At 45.2% G+C, this 26,879-nt stretch overlaps 1 protein-coding gene across 3 annotated transcripts; it reads left to right on the top strand.

Moving 5' to 3' along the window:
* COPG2 (coat protein complex I subunit gamma 2) lies at positions 1-26,823 on the top strand. Of its 3 annotated transcripts, none has more exons than XM_076343710.1 (24): positions 1-84; positions 1,532-1,584; positions 2,930-3,010; positions 4,129-4,200; positions 6,657-6,736; positions 7,576-7,651; positions 8,078-8,170; positions 9,319-9,405; positions 10,488-10,645; positions 11,343-11,476; positions 12,678-12,745; positions 13,336-13,524; positions 14,413-14,508; positions 14,902-15,145; positions 15,767-15,842; positions 16,980-17,083; positions 21,059-21,184; positions 21,908-21,970; positions 22,091-22,230; positions 22,591-22,762; positions 23,756-23,853; positions 24,622-24,760; positions 25,163-25,261; positions 26,300-26,823. In XM_076343710.1, exons 1-24 carry the CDS (start codon positions 48-50, stop codon positions 26,428-26,430), a joined length of 2,616 nt encoding a protein of 871 aa, XP_076199825.1. In that variant the 5' UTR covers positions 1-47; the 3' UTR covers positions 26,431-26,823. The 3 variants fall into 3 exon arrangements, with proteins under 3 accessions (XP_076199825.1, XP_076199913.1, XP_076200004.1); XM_076343798.1 differs by lacking the exon at positions 1,532-1,584 and adding an exon at positions 1,634-1,721 and having other exon boundaries at positions 5-84; XM_076343889.1 differs by lacking the exon at positions 1,532-1,584 and having other exon boundaries at positions 16-84.
* The last annotated feature ends 56 nt before the right edge of the window (positions 26,824-26,879 follow it).

Raw genomic sequence — 26,879 nt, 5'->3', positions numbered from 1 at the left:
CTCCCGCGGCGGTGCAGCTCGAAGGGAGGGAGGCGGCCGGCGGCGACATGATTAAGAAGTTTGACAAGAAGGACGAGGAGTCCGGTACGGGGCTGGCGGCGGCGGAGAGGGAGCCGGGGGCGGGCTCAGGGGCGGGCATGGCGGCGCGACCCTGAGGGGAGCGATCGTTAGGCGCCCAGTGCGCGCCGCGGCCTGTAACGGCCGCTGAGGTGGGAGGGGAGGTCGGGGGGGGGGGGTTAACGGCCGCTGATGGAGGAGGCTCCGCCTGCTGTCCGGTGCCCCGGCTTCCCTCGGAGCCTCCCCCGGCCCTTCAGGATGGGCCGCGGGCTGCAGGGCCCGCTCCGGGCCCCTGAGGCCGCGCTCGGAGGGAGCCGCTTCCCTGCAACCCTCCGGGCTGCAGCTGGCGGTCTCTTCCCGCCCTTGCCGCGGGGAGGAGGAGCAGTGCCTGCAGGGCTTGGTCGGGATCTGCCTGGTAGCGGGGCAGCAACCCTCCCCACACGCAGACCTTGTGGTTTGGACTGTGTCAGGAGCGGTGTGTTCAGGTACCTGGCAGGCGGGAAAAAACCCATCACGTGGGGCACAGGTGTGGCAAATGAAGCCATCGCCTGCACGTTCTCGCCCACAAAATTGTCTGGAAATTCAGTTCAGGTTGCCTGTAGTAACTGATACCGTCTTGAATTTGCTGCTGCTGCTGCTGCTGCTCAGAGGTCTTCTGAGCCGCAAGGTGTGCCCAGCCGGGTTGAGTTCCGTTTCATTCTGTTTCCCTCTGCTTGGGATGTGAGAACTGAAGAATAAATGAACTGAAAATGAAAAATTACTGCTGGAGGAAAAGGGTCAGAAGCAGTAGTGAGGGTTTGGAGGGATTTACGTGTTTGTAACAGTGGCTCTGAGAGGTGGTTTCACTGTGAATGTGGATTAGAAGGCTGGTCTCCTCTGTACGCTGCTGACAGAGAAATGTCATCTCCAAGAAATTAATTACTTTCAACGGCTGGATCTGGGCTGTTAAAAGGCTGAGAAGTTACAGTATGGAGATAGTCTAGTGTTAACGATTTTGTGATGTGCAGCAGCCAGACTGTTTCTGGAGTTTGCAGAGTAGCCCGTTTTAGTGGCACATTGATCAATAAACTTCTATTTCAGATCCTGATAGCAGCTCTGTCCTGATGCCTTCAGTACTTTCTGTGTCTGAAGGAATAAAAATAGGGGGACTAGGAAAAAAAAAAAGAGTAAATAGTTTTATGTAAAGGGAATATTAAGGCAAATTTACTAGTAAACACCTTTCTTCTTTCTCATCTTCCAGCTATGTTGAAAGTGGCCCCCCCCCCCCCCTTTTTTCCCCCCTGTAACTCTGAATACACAACTTAAGAAAGTGGATTCAAAACTGTTGATGGAGAACATCAGTTAGTCCAAGAGGAATGTCACTGTAGCATTGAGGTGTTTTTGTAAAGTTTAGGGGCTGTTCCTGCATATTCGGTTCCGTTGTTTTTTGTGAAGAATGCATTTCCTTAACTGAGAGGTCTCTTTTGTTCCTCAGGTAGTGGCTCTAATCCTTTCCAGCACTTGGAGAAGAGTGCTGTGCTGCAGGAGGTATGAATAATCATAGTATAATACTGTTTAACTCTTTTTTTTTGTTCAGGAAGCGTTAGCACCTTAAGGAAGTTTTACAGTGCAACCCTTGGGAAATATGAATGGCTAAATTCATACAGTTAGTTTAAAATCACAGGGTATGTAAATTAAGTGCACATGGTTACTCTATGAGGGGTTTATGTATGGTAATTAGATTACATGTGGCTTCTGCCTTCCGTGTGGACATGCAGGATCTCAGCGTGCTCTTTCTGAAGAGGTGGTCTGCCTGTTTTCCTGTGCTCCTTCAACGTACTGTGTAACGAGTCTTCCTGCTTCTCTTTGTGTACTCCAAGAGTGATTGCAAGTGGTGAGGTGAACGTGTGGTGAAATAATGGAGAATTTTGAAGGGTACAAAGAGCTTTAGGTCAGAACTTAATAGTTTCAATTTTGTGTTCTTACAGACCAGTGCTGAGTAGTGTTTGGGCTACAGATGCTATGGAAGGAATTGAGTTGTTATTGCTTTTATTTTAAAGTAGTTTTGCTAGTCCCAGATGGCAAACCGACTGTTGTGGTTTAATCTCAGTCGGCAACTGAGCACCACGCAGCCGCTCGCTCACTCCCCCCCGGTGGGATGGGGGAGAGAATCGGAAGGGTAAAAGTGAGAAAACTCGTGGGCTGAGATGAAGACAGTTTAGGAGGTAAAGCAAAAGCCACGCACGCAAGCAAAGCAAAACAAGGAATTCATTCACTGCTTCCCATGGGCAGGCAGGTGTTCAGCCGTCTCCAGGACAGCAGGGCTCCATCACACCTAACGGTCACTTGGGAAGACAAACACCATCACTCCAAACATCCCCCCCTTCCTTCTTCTTCCCCCAGCTTTATAGGCTGAGCATGATGTCATATGGTGTGGGATATCCCTTTGGCCAGTTTGGGTCAGCTGTCCTGGCTGTGCCCCCTCCCAGCTTCTTGTGCCCCTCCAGCCTGCTCAGTTGGTAGAGCACGGGAAGCTGAAAAGTCCTTGACTAGTGTAAGCACTACCTAGCAACAACTAAAACATCGGTGTGTTATCAACATTGTTCTCACCCTAAATCCAAAACACAGCACTGTACCAGCTACTAGGAAGGAAATTAACTCTGTCCCTGCCGAAACCAGGATACCGACTCATTGTCCTCTGTTCAGAGTGCCGCCCATCCGGCAAACTGAACGTGCATGAGCTGAATGACAGGAATATGCTTGTTGGGACACATTTTTAGAATGAAAAAAGTTATAAGCTACTTGGTTGAAAACAAATTGCTTTACTTTTTATGGTGAAAGAGAAATTATTGGTGGGTTACACTGTAATACAGTATTTATGCTGTGTTTGTAGGCACGTATCTTTAATGAGACCCCTATAAATCCACGAAGATGCCTGCACATCCTTACCAAGATCCTTTACTTGCTGAACCAGGTAACCGTTACAATTTCTTCCCAGCCAGAATGAATATTCCTGAGGCTAATTTCTGATAACTTTCATTGTGAAAGAAGTTTTATACCTCTTCCTGTCAGATTTGGGAGGTAGCTTTTAAGGAGATCAGAAATTGAGTGTTTATGCTGTAGTATTATGTTCTCCCTTCTGACTTTGTCACTAAGGTGAGCGAGATATGTGTCACTGAAGCTTTTAAGACTTTTTTCTGAGTGCCCAGTGGGAGCTGCTGGTTGGTCTGTGATCACCGCAGCACCGTGCAATTAAAGAGCCACTTGTGTTTGCCTAGCTAAAGCAGGAATAAGTGAGGTGAGGTAAGAACATAGACCAGGAAGTGATGAAGTGGAAGGTGTCTTTTTGTTTGGGGAGAAATTGATAGCGTGATAAGGAAGGAGATTTTCTTTAGGCATCCACATAAATCAGGTTTCCTGCATGTCAGGCAGTACTTAACATAGAGTTACTATCAGTTAGGAGGGACCTACGCTATTCGGTCTTAATTGGCACAAGTCATAGAATCATAGAATCATAGAATCATTGAGGTTGGAAAAGACCTCTAAGATCATCGAGTCCAACCGTCAACCCAACACCACCATGCCCACTAAACCATGTCCCTAAGCGCCTCATCTACACGTCTTTTAAAAACCTCCAGGGATGGGGACTCCACCACTTCCCTGGGCAGCCTGTTCCAATGTTTCACCACTCTTTCAGTAAAGAAATTTTTCCTCACGTCCAATCTAAACTGTCGTCATCTTTTAAGGAAATCCCTTTTAAGCAAGGGAGTCCTTCTGGTTGACAAGCGTGACACAAAACCAACTGCTGACACACTAATGTCAAAAGAGGGAACGCAGGCTACTTGTCAAACTGTTCCACCGCTGTACCACTGTGGATGGCGTTTACGTTGAAACCAAGTAGGTAATAGTGGTAAACTTGGCATGTACTCCCCAGGGAACACAAGGTGAGGCAGGGACTGCTGCTAACACGTGAAAAAGTCTCAAAGAAAAGATTCTTGGTGTGTGGGTAGGTATTGTAAGTGGAGGCTGAAAGGTGGAGGCAGCTGAAAAATGACAGTGTTTTTTCTCTCGCTTCTTGTACGCTATTTTCAGGGTGAACACTTAGGAACCACTGAAGCCACAGAAGCTTTTTTTGCAATGACCAGATTATTTCAATCCAATGATGTAAGTACCTAGTGTTTACCACTTGCTGTCTCCCTGGTTTTGTCTGGATTCGCAGTAATTACAAAACAGTTGGATGTTGGGATGTGGGAGGAGAGTGAGGCAAGTACTTTGCAGAACAAGCTCTGCACACAAAGTACTTGCTGAAGGCAATTTGTGGTTTGGAAACAAATGACTGAATAATAGCAGATGGTTACTTCTGCAGGTTGATTTTGGTGGTGGGTTTTTTTCTGAGTTGAATTACTGTTGTAAAGAATGTGAATAATGACAGAAAGCCTTAATATACAAATTGGTATAATCTTATGACTGTTTCTTACACTTGCAAATAATCCCCATCTGATTAACTCAAAACAGAATTTAAAAGTTGCCTGTAGATCAAATACTGCTATTCCCTAGAACAACTTGCTCTATTCATGAATCAGCGTGGAGTCAAGGGATGAGAACATCCTAAAAATGCTGGATTAAACTTTGGACTTTGCCCAATGTAAAGTCATAGAATCATAGAATCATTAAGGTTGGAAAAGACCTCTAAGATCATCGAGTCCAACCATCGACCCAACACCCCCATGCTCACTAAACCATGTCCCTCAGCACCTCATCTACACGTCTTTTAAATACCTCCAGGGATGGGGACTCAACCACTTCCCTGGGCAGCCTCTTCCAATGTTTAAGCACTCTTTCAGTAAAGACATTTTTCCTCACGTCCAATCTAAACCTCCCCTGGCACAACTTGAGGCCGTTTCCTCTCGTCCTATCGCTTGTTACTTGGGAGAAGAGACCGACCCCCACCTCGCTACAACCTCCTTTCAGGTGGTTGTAGAGAGCGATGAGGTCTCCCCTCAGCCTCCTTTTCTCCAGGCTGAACAACCCCAGTTCCCTCAGCCGCTTCTCATCAGACTTGTTCTCCAGACCCCTCACCAGCCTCGTTGCCCTTCTCTGGACACGCTCCAGCACCTCAATGTCCTTCTTGTAGTGAGGGGCCCAAAACTGAACACAGGATTTGAGGTGCGGCCTCACCAGTGCCGAGTACAGGGGCACCATCACTTCCCTACTCCTGCTGGCCACACTATTTCTGATACAGGCCAGGATGCCATTGGCCTTCTTGGCCGCCTGGGCACACTGCCGGCTCATGTTCAGCCGGCTGTCGACCAGCACCCCCAGGTCCTTTTCCGACAGGCAGCTTTCCAGCCCCTCTTCCCCAAGCCTGTAGTGCTGCATGGGGTTGTTGTGGCCCAAGTGCAGGACCCGGCACTTGGCCTTGTTGAATCTCCTACAGTTGGCCTGGGCCCATCGATCCAGCCTGTCCAGGTCCCTCTGCAGAGCCTTCCTACCCTCGAGCAGATCAACACTCCTGCCCAACTTGGTGTCGTCTGCAAACTTACTGAGGGTGCACTCGATCCCCTTGTCCAGATCACTGATAAAGATATTGAACAAGACCGGCCCCAAAACTGAGCCCTGGGGAACACCGCTCGTGACTGGCCGCCAACTGGATGTAACTCCATTCACCACAACTCTCTGGGCCCGGCCGTCCGGCCAGTTTTTGACCAAGCGCAGAGTCCACCTGTCTAAGCCGTGAGCCGCCAGCTTCTCTAGGAGAATGCTGTGGGAGACGGTGTCAAAGGCCTTGCTGAAGTCCAGGTAGACCACATCCACAGCCTTTCCCTCATCCACTAGGCGGGTCACCTGGTCGTAGAAGGAGATCAGGTTGGTCAAGCAGGACCTGCCTGTCATGAATCCATGCTGGCTGGGCCTGATCCCAGTTGGGAGTGCAACTCCCAACTTAGGGGATCAAGTCCTTCTCTGATCTCTTTTGCAGAGAGTGTAAGAACTCAGGGGTGTATGCTTCATGTGGTGGGTCTCATTGATTTCTGTTAAGAATGAACCGGCACTTCAGTTTTTTAGAGATTTGGCTGAGGAAGGTTGCACATGGAACTGTTTAAAAATGGCATGAAAATTTTGGAAGTACAGAGTGTTTGGGACCTTTCTCATCCACGTTTTAGAAAGTAGGGCTTTTTAATGTAAATATGTCATTTGCTTTCAAAGACTTAAAGCATCGGTGCTCTTCGCATGTTTCTATTTTTATTTTACAACAACAAATAGATCAGAGGAAGTCGTTTTTAAAGCTTTTAACTGATAACATTTCTTTCATAATTAACACGTGGATTATTTTCTTTCTTAGTCTTATCGTTTTACAAGATATATATCTCTTACTCTTCTCCTGGTTTATTTGATAACAGGGAATAAGGCTGTTATCCAGTTATCAAACATGGTTTTACGTGTGTGCTTATGACTTTGTATAGATGTGGGGAAGAGAGCGTTCTGTTTAAAAGTTTTTATTTAACTTTTAAAGTTAAATATAATATTTAACTTTTAAGTTTATTTAACTTCTAAAACTTCTAGGAATTGTTAATTCATACTTGCCATTGGGTTTAATGGTTTTCTGCAACATACTTTCACAGCAAACCCTTAGAAGAATGTGTTACCTTACTATCAAAGAGATGGCCAGTATTTCTGAGGACGTCATCATTGTCACAAGCAGGTAGCAGAACCTACAGAAAACAGTTTCAGAGCTCTGAAACAAGTAGCTGCATCTTAATGTGTTTGGTTTAGCTGCTATGGTTTTCTCTAATTATGCTTTATAAAGGATAGAGCAAGGGAAAACAAATTGTTCCATGATACAGAGTATGTGTCACCATATGAAATGTTAATTTCTTCCTACTGTGTTATTAGGCTTTTCTAAAAAAACAAGAGGCTTGCCTACAGTTTATCAATCAGTTGCTACTTTGTTTTCTTGTTTGTTTTGGTTTGGTTTTAAATTATTGGTGCTTGATGGTTTGGTGAAAACCTAGGCTGTGACTTCTGTTTCCCTTTGCTGTCAGAGCAGTTAGGGAAAAGCAGAGCAAAGCTCAGTTCAGTCCACCAACTGAACTATCAAATTTTTTGACTGCGGAATAGACATTACAGTTGTTGCGAGAGCAAAAATTGGATCTGGGGCATGTGCTAAGCGATTGTTTTATTTTATATTTTTTTTACAGCTGTTCAGCAAACTAAACTTCGCTGTTATCTAAACCAAAATTCCATGTGGTAGAAAGAACACCACCACTAAGAAGCAGAATGGCTGAGCTAAATAAACCAGGCCTCTGGCAAAGCAATATTATGGACTATGCATTTTGTAATGTTCTGTATTTCCACAGAATCTGATATTAATATTTTTCAAATAGCTAATTATTAAGAAGTTGTTTCTAGCCAATACTAGACCTTAGTGGTTATGTGGTAACAGCTGGAAGAACAGCTAAATTAGATGAGGTGAATGTCACAAAAGGACCAAGACATCGCGATATTAAAGAAGTGTTAACGGGGTGTCTTTGATTATTTTAGTTTGACCAAAGACATGACAGGGAAGGAAGACGTATACCGAGGCCCGGCCATCAGAGCGCTCTGCAGGATCACTGATGTAAGTACAAATCACATCGCTGTTGTGGGAGAGATGATGAGTGTATTTAAAATAGAAAAACTACTGGCTTGCAGGGTGTGTTCTTACAGTAGTACTGGAACTGCTGCTTTAGGGAGGGCTGCTCTGAAGCCCTCTGCAGATGTGAGGAACTCTGTAGAGCTGTAGCACTGTAAACATGGAGTTTGAAGGCAGGAGCTTTGGAGCTCTAGTTTCTGATCTGAGATGGCTTTGTTGTAGACTTCGATCGTGTCAATGAAACTTCGGGACTGGGCAGCCGATACTCATGTCTCCCTTGCAGAAGTATGCGTTTTCAGAATTAGTTCAAGGTTTTTTCTGAGGGCCTTTTGAATATGCTGTGTGTATATTTTTGCCTTATACTGCTTTTATGCTATGCCTCCAAAGTATCAACACTTTTCTTTTTCACAGGGTACGATGTTACAAGCTATCGAGAGATACATGAAGCAAGCCATTGTGGACAAAGTCCCCAGTGTGTCTAGTTCTGCACTGGTGTCTTCCTTAGTAAGTAAAGCAGTAGATTATTGTAAATCTGTGCACTGTGTTGTGGCTGGGAAGGCTGGTCTGCTGCATGCGTAGCTCTGCCTGGCCTTTGTTTTGGTCTTTCTTCATCTCCTTTTCCTTTGATATGACTCTTCTTCATCTCCTCACTGGAAAATAAACAAAAAATAGTAGCAACAGAGTTTCCTTTGTCTCAAGCAGACTCTGTCATCTCAAACTCCTTCCTTAATGTTCTGTCGCTTTAGAGTACATCAACTGTAATAGCTTTAAGTGCAAAGTGCTCAGTCATCTCTCTATGCAGTTAGTGTAGAACATTAACTTCTCTGGGGAGGGGCCTTGTCTGTTTTGAAAAGTCAAGCACACTGATGACCATGAAAGAGCTTACAAGTTTGTTGAGAGTAAGTAGAAACAACCTGTTCTGTGCTGTGGAAGAATTAATGATGACTGTGAAAGAGCGTATGAATTCTGTAACAGAAACTAAAAGCAGTCTGCTTTGTGTTCTGCAAAAAACCAAATCCGTGAAATTGCTGCCCTGGTAAGACTGCAAATCAAGATTATTTTTGTTCATACGTAGTAGGAGGGCTAGATGTAGAAGTTCACTTTGTTTTTCTCTCCCTTGTTTAGGAGAAAAGGCTGGAAAAGATCTTGCTAGGTCAATATTTTTATTAAAGAGGAGAATACAAGTGAAAGCATGGTAGTCTGAGACTGAGATGTAAGAAAAACAGTGGTTTATAGGTGCATAGGATAAAGAGACTGGCTGCATTGGTAAATCAAGGAGGCAGAGCAGAAGGTAAGAGGTCCAGCTGATAAGGTGGAGTAGAGCCTGTGTTAGGACCCTGAGGGTGCAAACAAAGCTGTATTAATACTGACAACCTGCTGGACTAATCGTAGGCAGGTGAATTGTCCTGGTATTGCCTTCTGTCCTGTTTGAACATAAACAGAAACTTTCCAAGTTACTTTTCTCTTTATTGAAACAAGTGCATCCATACAAACTACGTATTTGGGAGTTACTCTTTGTTACCTGTAGTATGCAACAAAGCCCTGGATTGTCTTAAAGACTTTAAACTTAAAAGCCGAAAACAAGGCTCATGGTACTTCACTGTGCTTCTCATGTTAGTTTGTCTGCAGTCTCAATTTGTGGCTTCTTCCAGCATATGATGAAGATCAGTTATGACGTAGTCAAACGGTGGATCAACGAAGCTCAAGAAGCAGCTTCTAGTGACAACGTCATGGTGCAGGTACGTTTGAGGGTGATTGCCTCAGGAAGCTCTAAACACACTACAGGGTTTTAATGGTGTTCTGTGAGTTCTTAAGGTAATCTTAGGAAAGGTAACTGGTTTTCCTTTTTCCCTTATTCTTTTAAAAACAAGAATTGTGACTTGAGGGAAACGACTCAACTGTTTCAAAAAATCATGAGTTCTTCCATGATCCCAGTGCAAGATTCTTAATTAAGAGTTGGCTCTTTAGTGCAGTCCTCTGCCCTTTCCCTGCTAACCTTCTGATAGCTGGGATGCCACTGATTGTTTCACAGTAATTGTTGCAGAAGGGCTTTGAATCTGAGTTTTCAAAAAGCTCAAGAAATTAATCTCACTACCTCTCAGCACACCAGCATCTCTTGTCTTGGCCTTCAGAAAACTTGCCAGTTGCTGCAAGACCACGGAGGTTAGCCCAAATATCAGTAAGATACCTGTCTTAGCAAAAAATCTTTGCACAAATATTCCAAACAGGTGTGGAAATGAAAGTATTCGGTATGTTCAGTCAGTGTTACAGACTGAACGATCAGAAACAAATCTGTAAAATCAGCTTTGTTCTTGCCCATTTAGCAGCTTCATTAAGCCTTACTGTGAATCAGTCTTACAGAAAAAAAAAAAAAAAACCAAAGCAACTTGGCAAGCAACTAGAAATGTTCCTTTGTGCTTTCACCATAAATGCCTCAAGGATTTTTGTAAGGTCAGCTGTGATTTAAAGGCCTTGGGATATCCTGGATGTTGAGTGTACTAGAAATGCAAATGTTACTGTGCAGTATAATTTAGTAAGCTGAAGCCTTTGAAGTTCTGACATTTAAGGGGGAGAAAGGGAGTAAACTAACTTCATGGCTCTTTTGATCTTCAGAAATATGTTGAGGCTGTCTTACGGTGGACAGGAAGGGGAAGGAAATACTGCAGATCTTTGTAACTTGTCAGGAAACTCAGATCGTTTGAGGTTAGAAGGTATTTCTGCTAGGAAACAGCAATTATTAGCCCTTTTTTATGTCTTACAGTCTGGCTTTTTCAACTGCAGTGTGTATTCAATACCTGCACATCTGTTTCTGATTTCCTAGTACCATGCTTTGGGGCTGCTCTATCACCTTAGAAAAAACGATCGCCTTGCAGTTTCCAAGATGTTGAATAAGTTCACTAAATCTGGACTGAAATCCCAGTTTGCATACTGCATGCTGATCCGAATTGCAAGCAAACTCTTGAAGGAATCTGAAGAGGGGTAAGTAAGAGGCAGCGTGTGAATTACAAAACTAATTTAGAGTTTGACGTAAACAGTAGCTAGGAAGTTGGCATTTTTAAAAGTCTGTGGAAATCTACACACAGACGGAGAGAACTGTCGTGTTAAAATGCAGGTAGAAGCAGAATGCTAGACTGAACTGAGCGGTGGTGTGTGTGGCAGTTGTCTGGTGGGGTGTGGACTTTTGTTTTGGCACTATACCACCAAAACTTAGCTGAGAGTAGGATTAAAACTGCAGAATAACCTCTGGAGAGGTTTTGTACTTTGTCTAGTTAGATACATTTCAAATGCAATAAGGATCTACCTACGTTGTGGGGATATAAATAAAAGGATCTCTCCTGATCTTGCACTAGCAGAGGATGGTATAGTTACCTGAGAAATACGCCTCCTGATTAAATTCTTTTATCAGTGGAAACTTTTGTTAGTGGTGTGCGGTACATGATTAATATTAAAGTATGTATTTCTGGAGTGCAGCATTTCTAGCTTGACGAAGGTAATGTGAAGATGAATAGAGTAACAGTAAACAGAAAGTTTAGAGCTCAAGTATGAGTTGAGAAATATGGCGGTGTAGGAAACATGAAAGCGCATTAGCTGTGCTTTCTGTCAAGTTCTCAGAAATGTGCTATTAGTGGTTTGTATGTAATTCAGCATCATGCTGTGAAATGTCTTCTGTTTGTAGCCATGAAAGTCCACTGTTTGACTTCATTGAGAGCTGTCTGCGGAATAAGCATGAAATGGTTATTTACGAAGCTGCTTCTGCAATTATCCATCTCCCAAACTGCACAGCCAGGGAGCTGGCGCCTGCTGTTTCAGGTTGGTCATAGAGTCCTTTGTAGCAGTGATGCGGCTGAAAGAGGTTGGTAAAGCACGTCAGAGACAATACAGCATAATGAAAATACTGGACTCAAAACCTGAATTTTCTGGTTGTCCCCAAGTTAGAGGGCTTTTGGATGAGAAGCAGCCTGGTCCCTTTTTCCCATTTCATCCAAAGCATTTTTGGGCCCCTCACTACAAGAAGGACGTTGAGGTGCTGGAGCGTGTCCAGAGAAGGGCAACGAGGCTGGTGAAGGGTCTGGAGCACAAGTCTGATGAGCAGCGGCTGAGGGAACTGGGGTTGCTTAGCCTGGAGAAAAGGAGGCTGAGGGGAGACCTCATCGCTCTCTACAACCACCTGAAAGGAGGTTGTAGCGAGGTGGGGTCGGTCTCTTCTCCCAGGTAACAAGCGATAGGACGAGAGGAAACGGCCTCAAGTTGCGCCAGGGGAGGTTTAGATTGGACGTGAGGAAAAATGTCTTTACTGAAAGAGTGGTTAAAGATTGGAAGAGGCTGCCCAGGGAAGTGGTGGAGTCCCCATCCCTGGAGGTATTTAAAAGACGTGTAGATGAGGCGCTGAGGGACATGGTTTAGTGGGCATGGTGGTGTTGGGTCGATGGTTGGACTCGATGATCTTAGAGGTCTTTTCCAACCTTAATGATTCTATGATTCTATGGGCACTAGGGGTGGCACGGGGCCATGCTTGCCTTTTTCCAGCTGCAGGAAGTTGGGGTGAGAGGGAGGGTAGGGGAGAATTTGATAGCACAGATGTGCCACAGACGACTACACAAACCACCTATTATTGATACAAGATGAAAAACAGGAGGTTATTTTTAACTTGCTTGTGAAGCTAGTGATAAATTATGAATAGAGCTGCATGAACATTTAGCAGCATGTAGTTGAATGTGGATACATTAGACTTTCCTCTCTACTCTCTTTCAAAGAAAGAGACCATATCTGGTTTTCTGCCGTGGTGAATTCTGACTAAACTATTTGCATTGCTCAATATCAAAGTGCTGGCATAAAGCAATTTCCCTTTCCTCATCCGGTATGGTCATGAGGGCTCTCGCCTTCTGCTCCCCGGACGTTACTGATGCCTAGAGTTGCAGTACTGGGAGCTGGTTTTTCTTAAACAGCCTCTACTCTGTAACATTTTGTTGTGAGTTACTTCTCTTGATTTGTTTTGGGTTTTTTTTTTCAGTGCTGCAGCTCTTCTGTAGTTCTCCCAAACCTGTCTTGAGATATGCAGCTGTACGGACCCTTAATAAAGTGAGTGCTTCCAAAACCTTCTAAACAAGCATAAATCTCTGCGCATCAGAGGAAGCCAGACTTCAGTGCCTAATGGTGTGTTACCTAAAGTAGAACAACTGCTCTTGTGATTGCTGTATTTGGTAGTACTCCATGTTGGAGAATTGGCTTTTCCATGCCAAATCTCCTGGTGTGACAGAAATCTTTTCGGCACTCAGCTATGTTTGCTGATTTCTGGACCACGGGGCTATAACAAGCTGTAGTTGGATAGCTTGTGAGCTTTCAGCTGTAAGGAAGCAGAGTCCTGGATATTTAATACTGCGAAAAGTGTGAATAGGATGTGTGTGAAGGAGGTAACATTGTGATTTCAAAGCTGCACACCGCAACAGCAGCAGTTTGTGACTGTCAAACCCATGAGCTACAACTTAGAGGAATTAATTTGAAATGCTGAAACAAAAGAACCAGCAGTCGTATGATGTAGGTTTTGTTGCAATCCTTATGGAACAGAGCAGTGCTTGAAAAAAATATGGGCTTTAATCCTTGCTCCGTTGAAAGCTTTGAATTGTAGGATGTTGTTGCTCCCATATAATTTGGAATTGCATTCTTTACAGGTGGCCATGAAGCATCCATCTGCAGTCACTGCCTGCAACCTGGACCTGGAAAACCTCATCACTGACTCCAACCGCAGTATTGCTACCCTCGCCATCACCACCCTGCTGAAGACAGGGAGTGAGAGCAGTGTAGACAGGCTCATGAAACAGATCTCTTCCTTCGTGTCAGAAATATCAGATGAGTTTAAGGTGTGGCATTGGAGGCCTCTGCTCTTTCCAGCTGCAGGTTTTTCTCCCATTCTTGTTTTTACGAAGCTTTTCCCATTTGTTAATCCTTCAGTGACTTAGTCTGATAGAGCAAAGCCAGCCTGAAATTCAGAAGGTGTAGTCCTCTGTTTTCCAACCTAAAAATACTGTGTCGTTTCTTCCCACCACTCCAAGAAAGGATAAATGTCGTTTAGTGGATTCCTGGCTCCTGTGCAGTATCCTGCAAAACCTTGTACTGCCTTCTGGTTGCTTCTTTGGAGAGGAAGAGGGATTTTAACTGTTTTGATTGAGTCTATATCACTTCAGTCTGATATGTAGTTAGGAAATAGTGTGAACTGTAAATTTCTACCTAGTTTGTCACGTTTAATCACTATGAACTCCGGTAATAACTTGGTTAAGGATGGTAATTCACTTGTACCTGTCCCTTTTACACCATGGAGTTGCCTTGAGGAGCATAACATGTCTCTACAAAGTCATTGTCCGCTAGCGTACAGTGGTCTTAAGTTCTTGTTTTAGTGAGAAAAGGAAATAAGTATTAGACAAGTTTAAAATTGCAAAGAGTTTTAGTGACAAAATGTAACTAGTTAAGTTGGAATTAGGTCAGGATCATCACTGGGCAGAGGAAGCGAGGGGAAGCCTTTGAATTAATGTAGTCCATCCTAAATTACAGTCCCTCTAGCAGAGCCAGGTCTTGCAGCATGCTAGCATAAGGTTGTTAACACGCTTATGCTGAGAGTCCACCACCTGATTTTTATCCTTCTTGTACATGAATTTAATTTATCAAGGTGACAACTTGAGATAGTGAGAAGCCTGTATTTTCCATAGACAAATAAATGCACGTGACTAACATCCTTCTCTGTTGTTTTGCAGGTAGTGGTAGTACAGGCTATCAGTGCTTTGTGCCAGAAATACCCTCGGAAACACAGCGTCATGATGACCTTCCTCTCCAATATGCTCAGGGATGATGTATGTTTGAAACTTTCTTTGTGTAGCTATTGGCAGGTAGCTCTGATAGATAGTACGAAGGGTCTCTTCTGTCTTACGTCAGTGGGTACAAGCAATGATGGGGCCTGACTGATTACCAAGACCTTGTTTATCTCGTAGGTCAGACCTGTCTGAAATGTGCTTATGAATTAGAGCTGGTACATCAAAAACTGATCTGAAGAGATGTTCAGATGATGTGCCTTTGTGGGTCAGGGGGGACTGGGAAGACCCTGTTAGGTTATCCAGCATGCCTTCTCTTTTCTTTTTATATACAAATGCTTGCTTTTCTCAATGGAAGGAAGTAATTGAAGCATGAGGGGAACTGAGTAGTACTGTGGTCTGAGCTCTGCCTGCCGGGTCATTTTCCTTTCCCAGGGTGGCTTTGAGTACAAGCGAGCCATTGTGGACTGTATAATCAGCATCATTGAGGAGAATCCTGAGAGTAAGGAATCGGGCTTGGCTCACCTCTGCGAGTTCATTGAAGACTGCGAACATACTGTCCTAGCTACAAAGATCCTGCACCTGCTGGGGAAAGAGGGGCCGAGGACTCCATCCCCGTCCAAGTACATCCGCTTCATATTCAACAGGGTGGTGCTGGAGAACGAGGCTGTGAGGGCTGGTAAGTTCAGCTCAAATGCTCGATGGTTTCATATCCGAGCCCTGCTTGAAATCTCAGGGCTGAAACTGGGTTTGGGTGTGGGAGGCAATGGTTACTCCACAGGCACTGCAAAGAGCTAGCTCCTACCTGCATCAGCTGTGAAGGTGGTTTTATCCTGCAAGGTGTTTAAACTCCTCATATCATCTTAGCATCAGCACTTGGTCCTCCTGCTTTGCAGAACATAAGCAATATGTTAGCTTCTAGTCCCTTCTTTGAATGTCTCCCAAAAGTTGAGAGGTAATATGTGAGGAGGGGACGCTGCTACTTCCTTAAGAAGCATAACTGTCTGCTATAGACTAGCATCTTTTTATATGGAAATCTCCCCTCCACAAGGTGAGGATTCCTCCTTGGAAGCATGTTGCAGGCTGATACTTCCTTCCTGCGAAGCCTGGAAATACTTCCATGAAAATACAGAAATAGTTTAGTCTTTCCATAACACTGAAAGGTTTATAGTGTGGAAGTGAAAACCTGTGTAAATTGGAACTTCAGGACAACAGTACACACAGTGCTTTGAATCTGGCTGTGAGAATGTGTTTGCGTATAACTTGAGCACCTCTGACATCTCCCTTTTTTCTTCTCTAGCCGCTGTAAGTGCACTAGCGAAGTTTGGTGCCCAGAACGAGAATCTTCTTCCAAGCATCTTGGTGCTTTTGCAGAGGTGAGTGGGTATGGCTGTGCTGTGCATGTCCTGAGCTTGTTGGTGACACTGGGTGGTCTGGCTCCACAGAAGAAGCAAGGTCAGACCAGGTCAGAACTTGCACTGGGGTTGTCACAGCATAGCAGTAGAGGAGTCGGGAGACGGCTGTCTTCCATCATTCCTTCCTGGCTGGAGGGACCATAGCACTGCTGGAGATAAGCAAATGAAAGATGTGATTAGTCATGAAAACATCTGATAGTGATCTGGTCCAAGAACATTCCTCAGTAGGTAATAAATCTACAGTGGTTTAGTATGCTTTCTGCATCCTTTGAAGCAAGAAAATACGTTTCCATGTTACTCATAAATAACTTTTGTGTACAGTTGAGTAGTGATCTTAGGTGTTCCCATTTCACAGGTTCCTGTCTCTTGTTAAGACCATTCAGCCTCCTTAAATTGTCTGTACCATAAATGTCACGTTCTTCATTTGTATAGCACTGTAGTGTAAACCAATGCCATGTCTGACTTCTGTGGTGAGAGGAATAATGCAAATTATGAAGTGCTTCAGGCAGAAGGCAACCTTGGTGTAGGTGCAAGTGAATTACAACTGCAAGAAGTGACTTAAGCAATGCGGGGAGGGAGGGCAGTTGCCAGGAGGGAGAGAGAATCTCTCTTTATAAACCACCTGCTATAATTGAAAAACTAGATGAATACCTGAGCACACAGCCATTTCTTCAGTCTGAAATAGAAAGCAGCTTTAACATGTTTATTCTTGTAATCTATCTATTTATTTCTGCTTTTGTTCTGTTGTGAAAGAATGCTGTAAAAAAAAAAAAGTGCAACCACACGGTGTCCATCAGAATTATTAGCCATAAAATGCAGGTGTATATTTTATAATCTAGCAAGTATGCATGGTGTTAACAATTCACATTCACATCTCCTTTAATCTTAGTTTTCTGATGTGATACTTGCATATAAACTTCAAGTTAAACTTCAGTTACCATGTTGTATGAACACTTTTTTTGCATAATTTGAAAAATCTGTTGAGGGCGCTCAGACTGTCATTGCAGTATCAAGTCCAAGCTTGTCAGTGCCATTTTTAGCTCGGCTCTCATGATGTCCTGAGCTGGCTGACTGCTGTCCTCTTCTTCCCCAAAACAGGTGCATGATGGACAGTGATGACGAAGTTCGAGACAGAGCAACGTTCTACTTGAACGTACTGCAACAGAGACAGATAGCACTGAATGCTGCCTATATTTTTAACGGTCAGTGATAGAAAGGAAAGAAGTCTGAGCTGTTATTTCACATTCCGTATTATGGGTGGGCTTTGGTGCTGTAAGGATAGTTTTCTGTAACGTAACTTGGGTCAGAATAACTAGAAAGGACAGAACTGTGTGTTTTTTCTGGTCCTAGCACTTTCCTGTGAAGTACTTGTGCTAACTGAGAATGGCAAATTTAGCAAAATATGGGAAGGATTGTCTAGGAAATGGAGCAAGAGTGTGGGTTGGGCTTTTTTTGTCATTGCCTCGTCCTTCTGATCCTTTTGATCACGGGGAAGTTTACACGGCACCGGGCCTGCTGGCGGCAGATGGTGTCCAGTTGTCTCACAGGGGGAAAAGGATCATTGCTCACGAATTGGCAGGGCTCATTGAGAGGGCTTTAAACTAGGTTCGAAGGGGGAAGGGGATAAAACCAGGCTCACTACAAATGAGCCGAGGGGTGGCGTGCCGATGCCGGGGGTGAAATCGATAGCCCAGCTCAAGTGCATCTACACCAATGCACGCAGCATGGGTGGCAAACAGGAGGAGCTGGAAGCCATTAGGCAGCGGGAGAGATATGACTTAGTCGCCATCACAGAAATGTGGTGGGGCGGCTCTCACGACTGGAGTGCTGCAATGGATGGCTACAGACTCTTCAGAAGGGACAGGCGAGGAAGGAGAGGCGGTGGGGTGGCTCTGTATGTTAGGGAGTGTTTCGATTGTCTAGAGCTCAACGATTGTGATGATACGGTTGAGTGTTTATGGGTAAGGATGAGGGGGAAGGTCAACGAGGCAGATATCCTGCTGGGAGTCTGTTATAGACCACCCAACCAGGATGAAGGGGTGGATGAAGCGTTCTATAAGCGGCTGGCAGAAGTCTCTCAATCGCTAGCCCTTGTTCTCGTGGGGGACTTCAACTTCCCGGACGTCTGCTGGAAATACAACACGGCAGAGAAGAAACAGTCTAGGAGGTTCCTGGAGTGTGTGGAAGACACCTTCCTGACACAGCTGGTAAGTGAGCCTACCAGGGGAGGTGCCTCGCTTGACCTGCTGCTTACAAACAGAGAAGGACTGGTGGGAGATGTGGTGGTCGGAGGCCGTCTTGGGCTTAGCGACCATGAAATGGTAGAATTCTCCATTCTTGGTGAAGTAAGGAGGGGGGGCAGCAAAACCGCAACCATGGACTTCTGGAGGGCGGACTTTGGCCTGTTCAGGACACTGGTTGAGAGAGTCCCTTGGGAGATGGTCCTGAAGGGCAAAGGGGTCCAGGAAGGCTGGACGATCTCCAAGAAGGAAGTCTTAAAGGCGCAGGAGCAGGCTGTCCCTGTACGCCATAAGAAGAACGGGCGGGGAAGACGACTGGCCTGGCTGAACAGGGAGCTCTTGCTGGGACTCAGGAAAAAAAAGGAGAGTTTACCGCTTGTGGAAGAAGGGGCAGGCGACTCAAGAAGAGTACAGGGATCTCGTTAGGTTGTGCAGAGAAGAAATGAGAAAGGCAAAAGTCCAGCTAGAACGCAATCTGGCCGCTGTTGTTAGAGACAACAAAAAAAGTTTTTACAAATATATTAATGACAAGAAGAGAGCCAAGGAGAATCTCCATCCCTTATTGGATGCGGGGGGGAACATTGTCACTGAGGATGAGGAAAAGGCTGAGGTACTCAATGCCTTCTCTGCCTTAGTCTTTAACAGGCAGACCAGTTATCCTCAGGGTACTCGGCCCCCCGAGCTGGAAGACAGGGACGGCGAGCAGGATGAACCCCCCATAATCCAAGAGGAAGCAGTCAATGACCTGCTACGCCACCTGGACACTCACAAGTCTATGGGGCCGGATGGGATCCACCCGAGAGTGCTGAGGGAGCTGGCGGAGGTGCTCGCCAAGCCGCTCTCCATCATTTATCAGCAGTCCTGGTTAACGGGGGAGGTCCCGGACGACTGGAGGCTTGCCAATGTGACGCCCATCTACAAGAAGGGCCGGAAGGAGGATCCGGGGAACTACAGGCCTGTCAGCCTGACCTCGGTGCCGGGGAAGATTATGGAGCGGTTCATCTTGAGGGCACTCACAAGGCATGAGCGGGACAACCAGGAGATCAGGCCTAGCCAGCACGGATTCAGGAGAGGCAGGTCCTGCTTGACCAACCTGATCTCCTTCTATGACAAGGTGACCCGCCTAGTGGACGAGGGAAAGGCTGTGGATGTGGTCTACCTGGACTTCAGCAAGGCCTTTGACACCGTCTCCCACAGCATTCTCCTAGAGAAGCTGGTGGCTCACGGCTTAGACAGGTGGACTCTGTGGTGGTAAAAAACTGGCTGGACGGCCAGGCCCAGAGAGTTGTGGTGAATGGAGTTCAATCCAGTTGGCAGCCGGTCACGAGCGGTGTTCCCCAGGGCTCAGTTTTGGGGCCGGTCTTGTTCAATATCTTTATCAGTGATCTGGATGAGGGGATCGAGTGCACCCTCAGTCAGTTTGCAGACGACACCAAGTTGGGTGTGAGTGTTGATCTGCTGGAGGGTAGGAAGGCTCTGCAGAGGGACCTGGACAGGCTGGATCGATGGGCCCAGGCCAACTGTAGGAGATTCAACAAGGCCAAGTGCCGGGTCCTGCACTTCAGCCACAACAACCCCATGCAGCGCTACAGGCTTGGGGAAGAGTGGCTGGAAAGCTGCCTGTTGGAAAAGGACCTGGGGGTGCTGGTCGACAGCCGGCTGAACATGAGCCGGCAGTGTGCCCAGGCGGCCAAGGCGGCCAATGGCATCCTGGCCTGTATCAGAAATAGTGTGGCCAGCAGGAGCAGGGAAGTGATCGTGCCCCTGTACTCGGCCCTGGTGAGGCCGCACCTCGAATACTGTGTTCAGTTTTGGGCCCCTCACTACAAGAAGGACGTCGAGGTGCTGGAGCGCGTCCAGAGAAGGGCAACGAGGCTGGTGAGGGGTCTGGAGAACAAGTCTGCTGAGGAGCGGCTGAGGGAACTGGGACTGTTTAGCCTGGAGAAGAGGAGGCTGAGGGGAGACCTCATTGCTCTCTACAACCACCTGAAAGGAGGTTGTAGTGAGGTGGGGGTCGGTCTCTTCTCCCAAGTCACAAGCGACAGGACGAGAGGAAACGGCCTCAACTTGTGCCAGGGGAGGTTTAGATTGGACGTGAGGAAAAATGTCTTTACTGAAAGAGTGGTTCAACATTGGAACAGGCTGCCCAGGGAAGTGGTGGAGTCCCCATCCCTGGAGGTATTTAAAAGACGTGTAGATGAGGTGCTGAGGGACATGGTTTAGTGAGCATGGTGGTGTTGGGTTGACGGTTGGACTTGATGATCTTAGAGGTCCTTTCCAACCTTAATGATTCTATGATTCTGTGATTCACTTTGGATGATTTTCTTAACCCTTGCTCCATCTTCTCCATTACAAAATGAGGATGACACATCTTGTTGCCAGAATTGGTTATAAAAATGCTTTACGGTCTGTAGTTGAAAGTTCATGCAAGTATTTAACATATTGAAGACTCTTTGCAAGAGGACTTATTCTTGAGTGAACTGTTTAGACTGCAGTGCCCTCTGGAATGGCAACTTTGTGTGTCATCTTCAGAGCAGTTTTTTTATTCTATCCAGTATCTTGAAGTACTTAGTGTGTGTGTTTGTGTTTACTGAGAAATGAAAGTGCTTTTACCAGCTTTTTATTAGCCAAAGTCCAAACTGTATCTATCTAGCTGTAAACTCTAGATTCCTCACAAGAGTTTTTCTCTGTGGCCTGAACCAATGGACAGGCTACAGAGAAGAGCTCTTTAAATAATCTTCCTTGTTTATATCTCAAGAGGGAGGTAACTGAGACACAGATAAGTTTTGCAGACTCTGGCATCTTACTGCTTTTGGCGCAGTGGGCAATCCAAAATGTGCACGGTTCATTTGTGAACCCTATATCGTAGTGCCTGTAGGCCTCTGACAGTTCCCGCTGTTAAAACTGAATTTTTCTGCCTGTGCTTCTACTTTGCAGGGTTGACCGTCTCTGTTCCTGGGATGGAGAAAGCCCTGCACCAATATACACTGGAGCCTTCTGATAAACCTTTTGATATGAAAACAGTTCCACTGGCTACTGCACCAATCTTTGAACAGAAAGCAGGTAACACTCGGGCTTCATTTAAATAGGCTGTAGGCAAGGCTATAAAAGCATTCAGGTTGCCGTAATGACACTTGACGTCTGTAAACTGGTTGCTGTCCTAGTAGAGTCAGGCCAAGAGCGGAGGTGGCTCAGCTGAATGCCATACAGGTTACAGTGTCACTGGCTTTGCAGAAGCAAGCCTGCCTGATCTTCACAGATAAAGGAAGACAGCGCTTCTTCGGAGGGAATATGGGTTGGCAAGACTGTCGTTACTCGGTCTGCTAATCTTGTTATCAGAGAGGAGTTTGTACCTCATAAGAATTTCTTAGTCCGTAGATGTTTGAAAAAAGTACGTTCCAGGAGCACTTATTCACTTCACTGGCTTTCTTCCGTGTTCTTGCACAACTCTTGCATTTTGACTTTGCGCAACTTTTTTAAGAAAAGGTTTGGGGTTGTTTTTTTTTTTTTTCCCCTTCTCTTCCTTCTTCCAGCTTTTTTGCTGGCTATTCTGGTCTAAAGTGTGGCGGCTTCATCATTACTCAAACATCTCTCCTCTTCTCTCCTTACAATCCAACATTGCCTATCAGAAAAGCTATTTCAGTGTGTGAGGAACCAGGCTGGCAATGGTTTGCAGCAGAATGTGTGAAACACTACAGGTTAAGGAATTTTTAGTGGAGATACAACAGCATTTAAAACTCCTGCATGGTGTAGTTGACAGCACAATGTCTTTGCTTTTTTCTTCAGAGATTGCCCTAGTGACCAGCAAGCCTGAGAAAGTTGCACCTTCACGTCAGGATATATTCCAAGGTATGAGAGAAGATCAGCGGGTCTCCAGCGCTTGAAGTGTTGGGAGGATTGCCGCAGGTCAGACGGGAGCAATGAACGAGCCTGTCACTAAGTGTCTGTCATCTTTTCCTTTCTGTGCAGAACAACTGGCAGCCATTCCAGAGTTTAAGAGCTTGGGTCCGTTATTCAAGTCTTCGGAACCAGTGCAGCTCACAGAAGCAGAAACGGAGTATTTTGTTCGTTGTATTAAACACGTGTTCACAAATCACATCGTTTTCCAGGTAAGAGAAGTTACGTGCTTTTGCCAGGGTGCAATAGGAGTTGGGCCTTAATGATGCCTGGGTGTAGCATAAACAGTGTTGTCGCTGTGCCCTGGAGAGGACAGCTTCTCTCTTAAGGGAGTTGCAAGGTAGAGTTAAGAGGGTGTGTGCTGCTTGCCTCGACGATCAAAAAAGGATGGGGGTTATGATCCCGTCTGTTAAAGAATTCTAGTGAAATTGAAGAAAAAAGCTGTTCAGTGAGAACGACAGGCTTGATCAAAGATGCGGGATGTCTGGAGTATTGTAGCTGATTTGGGGAAAAATTCTTGTTTAGAAATGTTTCTTCTATATTCAAGTCCTTTTCGATTTATTCTTCTGCAGTTTGATTGCACAAACACGTTAAATGATCAGCTGTTAGAGAGAGTCACTGTGCAGATGGAGCCGTCGGACGCTTACGACGTGATCTGTTGCATCCCAGCACCCAGCCTGGCTTACAACCAGCCGGGCATGTGTTACACCCTTGTCCAGATTCCCCAGGATGACCCCACGGCAGGTACCCATTGGGAGGGAGTAGTTCTGCGCGACAGAGCCCTCAAATGAAGTTTTTGGAGAACAGATAATAAAATGTTTAGGGTTGTGGGGTTTGGCAAGTGCATACTGAGATTCTAGTACTGTTTGTTTCTCGTGTCACACGTGCTGGTTTTTACGTAGAATCTGCGTTTGTGCAAAATAGTATACACACTTTTTACAAAATAGTATACACACTTTTTAACTAGTCAGTGATATTGGATGATTAAAAGTGGGATGTTTAAGAGGATTGGAGAGCATGTAGGTAATACAGGAGAATGAATTTATTATCTTGAGTCAAGGAAAGGAGCACCTTTGGAAACAGATGTTTGGTAGTAGTCAGGAACAGAATCGGTAAAAGGAAAATACAAGTAGGGAAAACAAAAAGATTGGTAGTTTGGGCCTCTACATATCTGGCTAATGCAATTTTTCCTCTCTTTAGAGAATTAGAAATGACTATGAAATTTAGGAATGAGAGATTTTCTTGGACATAAAATTTCTCTTTCTTGCTTTTATTATTCACGCTTAAAAGAAACTCCATTGGATTTGCAGTTGGTTTAACATGACTCAGGTCATCAGTGGGGTAGATTTCTTGGTTATCGCTTTAATAGCAGAGGAGATCAGGAGTCTGAATTCCTTGAACTGTGGTTTTGGATCATAATCCGCTTGTCAGAAACCCTTGCAGAGTTTCTCCTGGTAGCTAATGCTAACTGGATCGCACTGCAGCACTCTGCAGTGGACCTGTGCTTGTTACACTACGGCCCTGGCATACTCCTCCCCCGAGATCCTCTTTTGGCCTTCATCTTAGAATCTGGGGGGGAAAGTTCATGTGAAGTTGAAGAATGCTTTGGCTACGACCATGTCGTATCTTCTGGGGCAAAGCTAATGCACGTTCTTTCCACTCCCTCTTTGGGAAGCGAGGGCTCGAGCAGAAGAAACCGCACCACTAACCTATACGGGCTTTTCTTCTCCTCCCCAGTTGCTTGTACTTTCAGCTGCACAATGAAGTTCACTGTTCGAGACTGTGACCCAAACACAGGCGTGCCAGAAGATGATGGCTATGACGATGAATATGTGGTAAGTTCAGGACTTTGTTTGTTTGTTTGTTTGTTTGTTTGTTTGTTTGTTTGTTTTTCCCTTGTCACTAATTCTGAATACACGTGGCCATCATGTTGATGGTTTCCTTTCAGATCTGAAGCCAGTAGGAAAGAACGGCAGGCCTGCCTGAAACACCATTTCCAAAATACGGCAGCTTGTAACTTTAGACCTTTCCTCAAAACCTTGCTTCTGGCAATAGTTTAGCTTTAGTGCCCTGTGGAGGTAGGATTTGTGGGGACAGATAGGAAGAAAGGAATAACTTCCATTGCCGTTTTTCAGAACTGTGGCCCAGTCTTTCTCTCCACCCTAAACATTTGCACTTCTGTTTATTGTGTTCATGTTATCGATCACTGAAATACAAGTCGGATCTCAGGAAAGCACCTGCATTTTGGGCTTGGAGCAAGTAAAGGCTCCTTCTGGATTCTGAGAAGGTCTCTCTCCTCAGATGCCCAGTAAGGGCTAGAAGGGGCTTTGACTCACAAAGCGATTGCCCCATTTTCTGCTCTCCTTTGATCTCACTGGTGTTTCAGTGTAAGTGTTTTTAAACTTTACAGATGACCACCACAAATACTATTTTTCCTCTCTGCTTTTTAGATGCTATTATTATAGGCTTCTGAAATTTAAAACCAGGCATGCCAGAGTTGTCTTGGCAACATGCTGCTGTCTCTCTTTGTCTTTCTTTCCCTTTCTAAGATTAGGATCATTTCTGTAACTGGCAGCTGAAAATCTCCCTTGCTTTTCTGTCAGTTGGAAGATTTGGAGGTGACCGTGTCTGATCATATTCAGAAGGTTTTAAAGCCTAACTTCGCAGCTGCGTGGGAAGAAGTGGGAGATGACTTTGAGAAAGAAGAAACCTTTGCACTTAGTTCAATTAAAACCCTTGATGGTGAGATGATCTCTCCTCGTTTATTGGTGACCCACATAGTAATCCCGGTAAATCTGCCGTGCTGGAGATATATTTAGTGTGGTAGGAGGAGAATTTGGTGCCTTCCAATGTGACATTATGTCCCAGCAACAAGGCTTTGTGTTGCAATGCTGGGATTACAGTGAGTGGAAGCTTGGCAGTGCTCTCTTGCTTGAGGCTGGTTGAAGGGAGGGGTGCATTCCTAGGCTGTTAAGACAGCAGAAGGGACACGGCAAGGTGTTGGTTGGGCTGCAATGAAGATAATGAATGGAAGTGGTTAAGCCACATGGGCGCTTAGAGAATGTTCTTTAATTGCAAGCTAGTTCTCACAGAAAGCTTGGCACCAACCTGGAGGTAATTTTCTTGTTCAATCTCTGAATGCAGAAGCTGTCAATAACATCATCAAGTTTTTGGGCATGCAGCCCTGTGAGAGATCAGATAAAGTGCCAGAGAACAAAAATTCTCACACGCTCTACTTAGCTGGTAAGTATTCATTCTATTGAACTCGCTGTTTCCGTGTCCCCACAGATTTTTTTTTTAATTTTTTTTTTACTAAGTGAAGGGAAATGGATTAGGAGATTCTGCTCGTTTTGAGAGATTTTTCTCTACAGAAAGCTGAAGTGAACCAGCGAGTTAAACGGAGCTGGTGCTAATTTGGAGCCTGCGGTTGCAGGTGTACTTAGGCTAGGCTCTGCGTCTTTCAGAATGGAGATATTCTACCTATGGGAACAGCAGTGAATCTTTTGAATGAAGAACTTTCAGAGCAGAACCTAACTAAATTCCTTGCCTGAGATTATCTCAGAAGGGGGTTCCTAGGACCATCTTGTTTTCAAGTTCCTGTCACTAAAGACACATCCTGAATTGGCCTGCAGTGCCCCACAACTTCTTGTTTGGCGGCTGTGGTCCGGGCATACAGTTTTGGGCAATCCCTGGAAGTGAAGCGCTCTACAAAACTTTATTGCAGTTATTAAAGCAAAACTGCAATGAACATGACAGAAGGGTTGGCTCTCATTTCAGAGGCAGAATTGGTAACTCCAGGTCTGTCTGTGTAGTGATGTTGAAGTGGGACTGGAGATGGCTCGTCCTGCAGTCTTAATTGCCTCCAGGAGCACCACTTCCAAGCCCTCTAGTAGAAGCATAGGAGGACTATTCCTCCCTTAACGGCAGGGGCACTGAGCCAACAGACTGCCTTCACGGAAGAATTACAATATGTCTTGCCTTCTCAAACTGGAAGTGAGCTTCAGCTACCCATTTTCTGGTTTCTACCTATTTAAATCAGCCTAGTCCTCCAGCAGCACTTGCTGAGTCTGTTTAATTAGGACAGTATCTGTTATCTTCAGCCATGGCCTCAAGAGCTTAGAGGATTTGGGGGTTTTGGTATTTTTTTGTCACTTCCCCTCCTCTCTGCAACTGGCCGTAGACTGAATCTGTCTTGCACTCACCAGGTTGTTGGCTCCTGGGTTAGGACTAGATCACTGAGCCTCTCTTACATTAATCTCTCATATGTTGCTTTGTCCCCAGGTGTATACAGAGGTGGCTGCGATGTGCTGGTAAGGTCCAGGCTTGCGCTAGGAGATGGCGTGACCATGCAGGTGACGGTTAGGAGCAAGGAAGAGACGCCCGTAGATGTCATCCTGGCTTCTGTAGGCTGAGTGTTACAGCGCATCGACTGTGGTGGAAACCTCCTTTGCAAGCACCGGTTGAGTATTTACTGGATATCAAGCAGCCTGTCTGTCCTTCTGCATGTAGTTTTTATTCCTCAATTTGGTAAATATTTTGTATGATGTTACAGTAGTGGCAGTAGTGGCTGGCTGGTACTGAGCCTTTCCTGTGTCCCCTCCCTCGTTGTCACTTACACATTCCTGTCTAACTTATTGCATCTCTGGCCACTTGCAGTAGAGCAGGGAAGATAAAAGATGCAGGTGGTAAGAAAATGGAATCAGACTTTTGTCAAAACTGATTTTTATTAACAGAAAATAAACACTGGTCCAAGTGGTGGAATTCATATGAATTACTGTTAATAAAATAGAAATTTCTTGTTCTAATTCTGTCTGCTTCAGTACAGAAAAAGTAGCCCATAATGGCTGTTTACTCAGCAGAA

Source organism: Aptenodytes patagonicus, chromosome 1, assembly GCF_965638725.1.
Source record: "Aptenodytes patagonicus chromosome 1, bAptPat1.pri.cur, whole genome shotgun sequence".
NCBI lineage: Eukaryota > Metazoa > Chordata > Aves > Sphenisciformes > Spheniscidae > Aptenodytes > Aptenodytes patagonicus.
This window is presented reverse-complemented; position numbering and strand designations above follow the sequence as displayed.

What these genes read in the sequence shown, in the direction of transcription:
- COPG2 (XM_076343710.1), top strand. Translation starts at nt 48, where the DNA reads ATGATTAAGAAGTTTGACAAGAAGGACGAGGAGTCCG. An exon ending in CAAGAAGGACGAGGAGTCCG is followed by an intron (nt 85 to 1,531) that starts GTACGGGGCTGG and finishes TTTGTTCCTCAG; the next exon opens with GTAGTGGCTCTAATCCTTTC. An exon ending in GATTATTTCAATCCAATGAT is followed by an intron (nt 4,201 to 6,656) that starts GTAAGTACCTAG and finishes ATACTTTCACAG; the next exon opens with CAAACCCTTAGAAGAATGTG.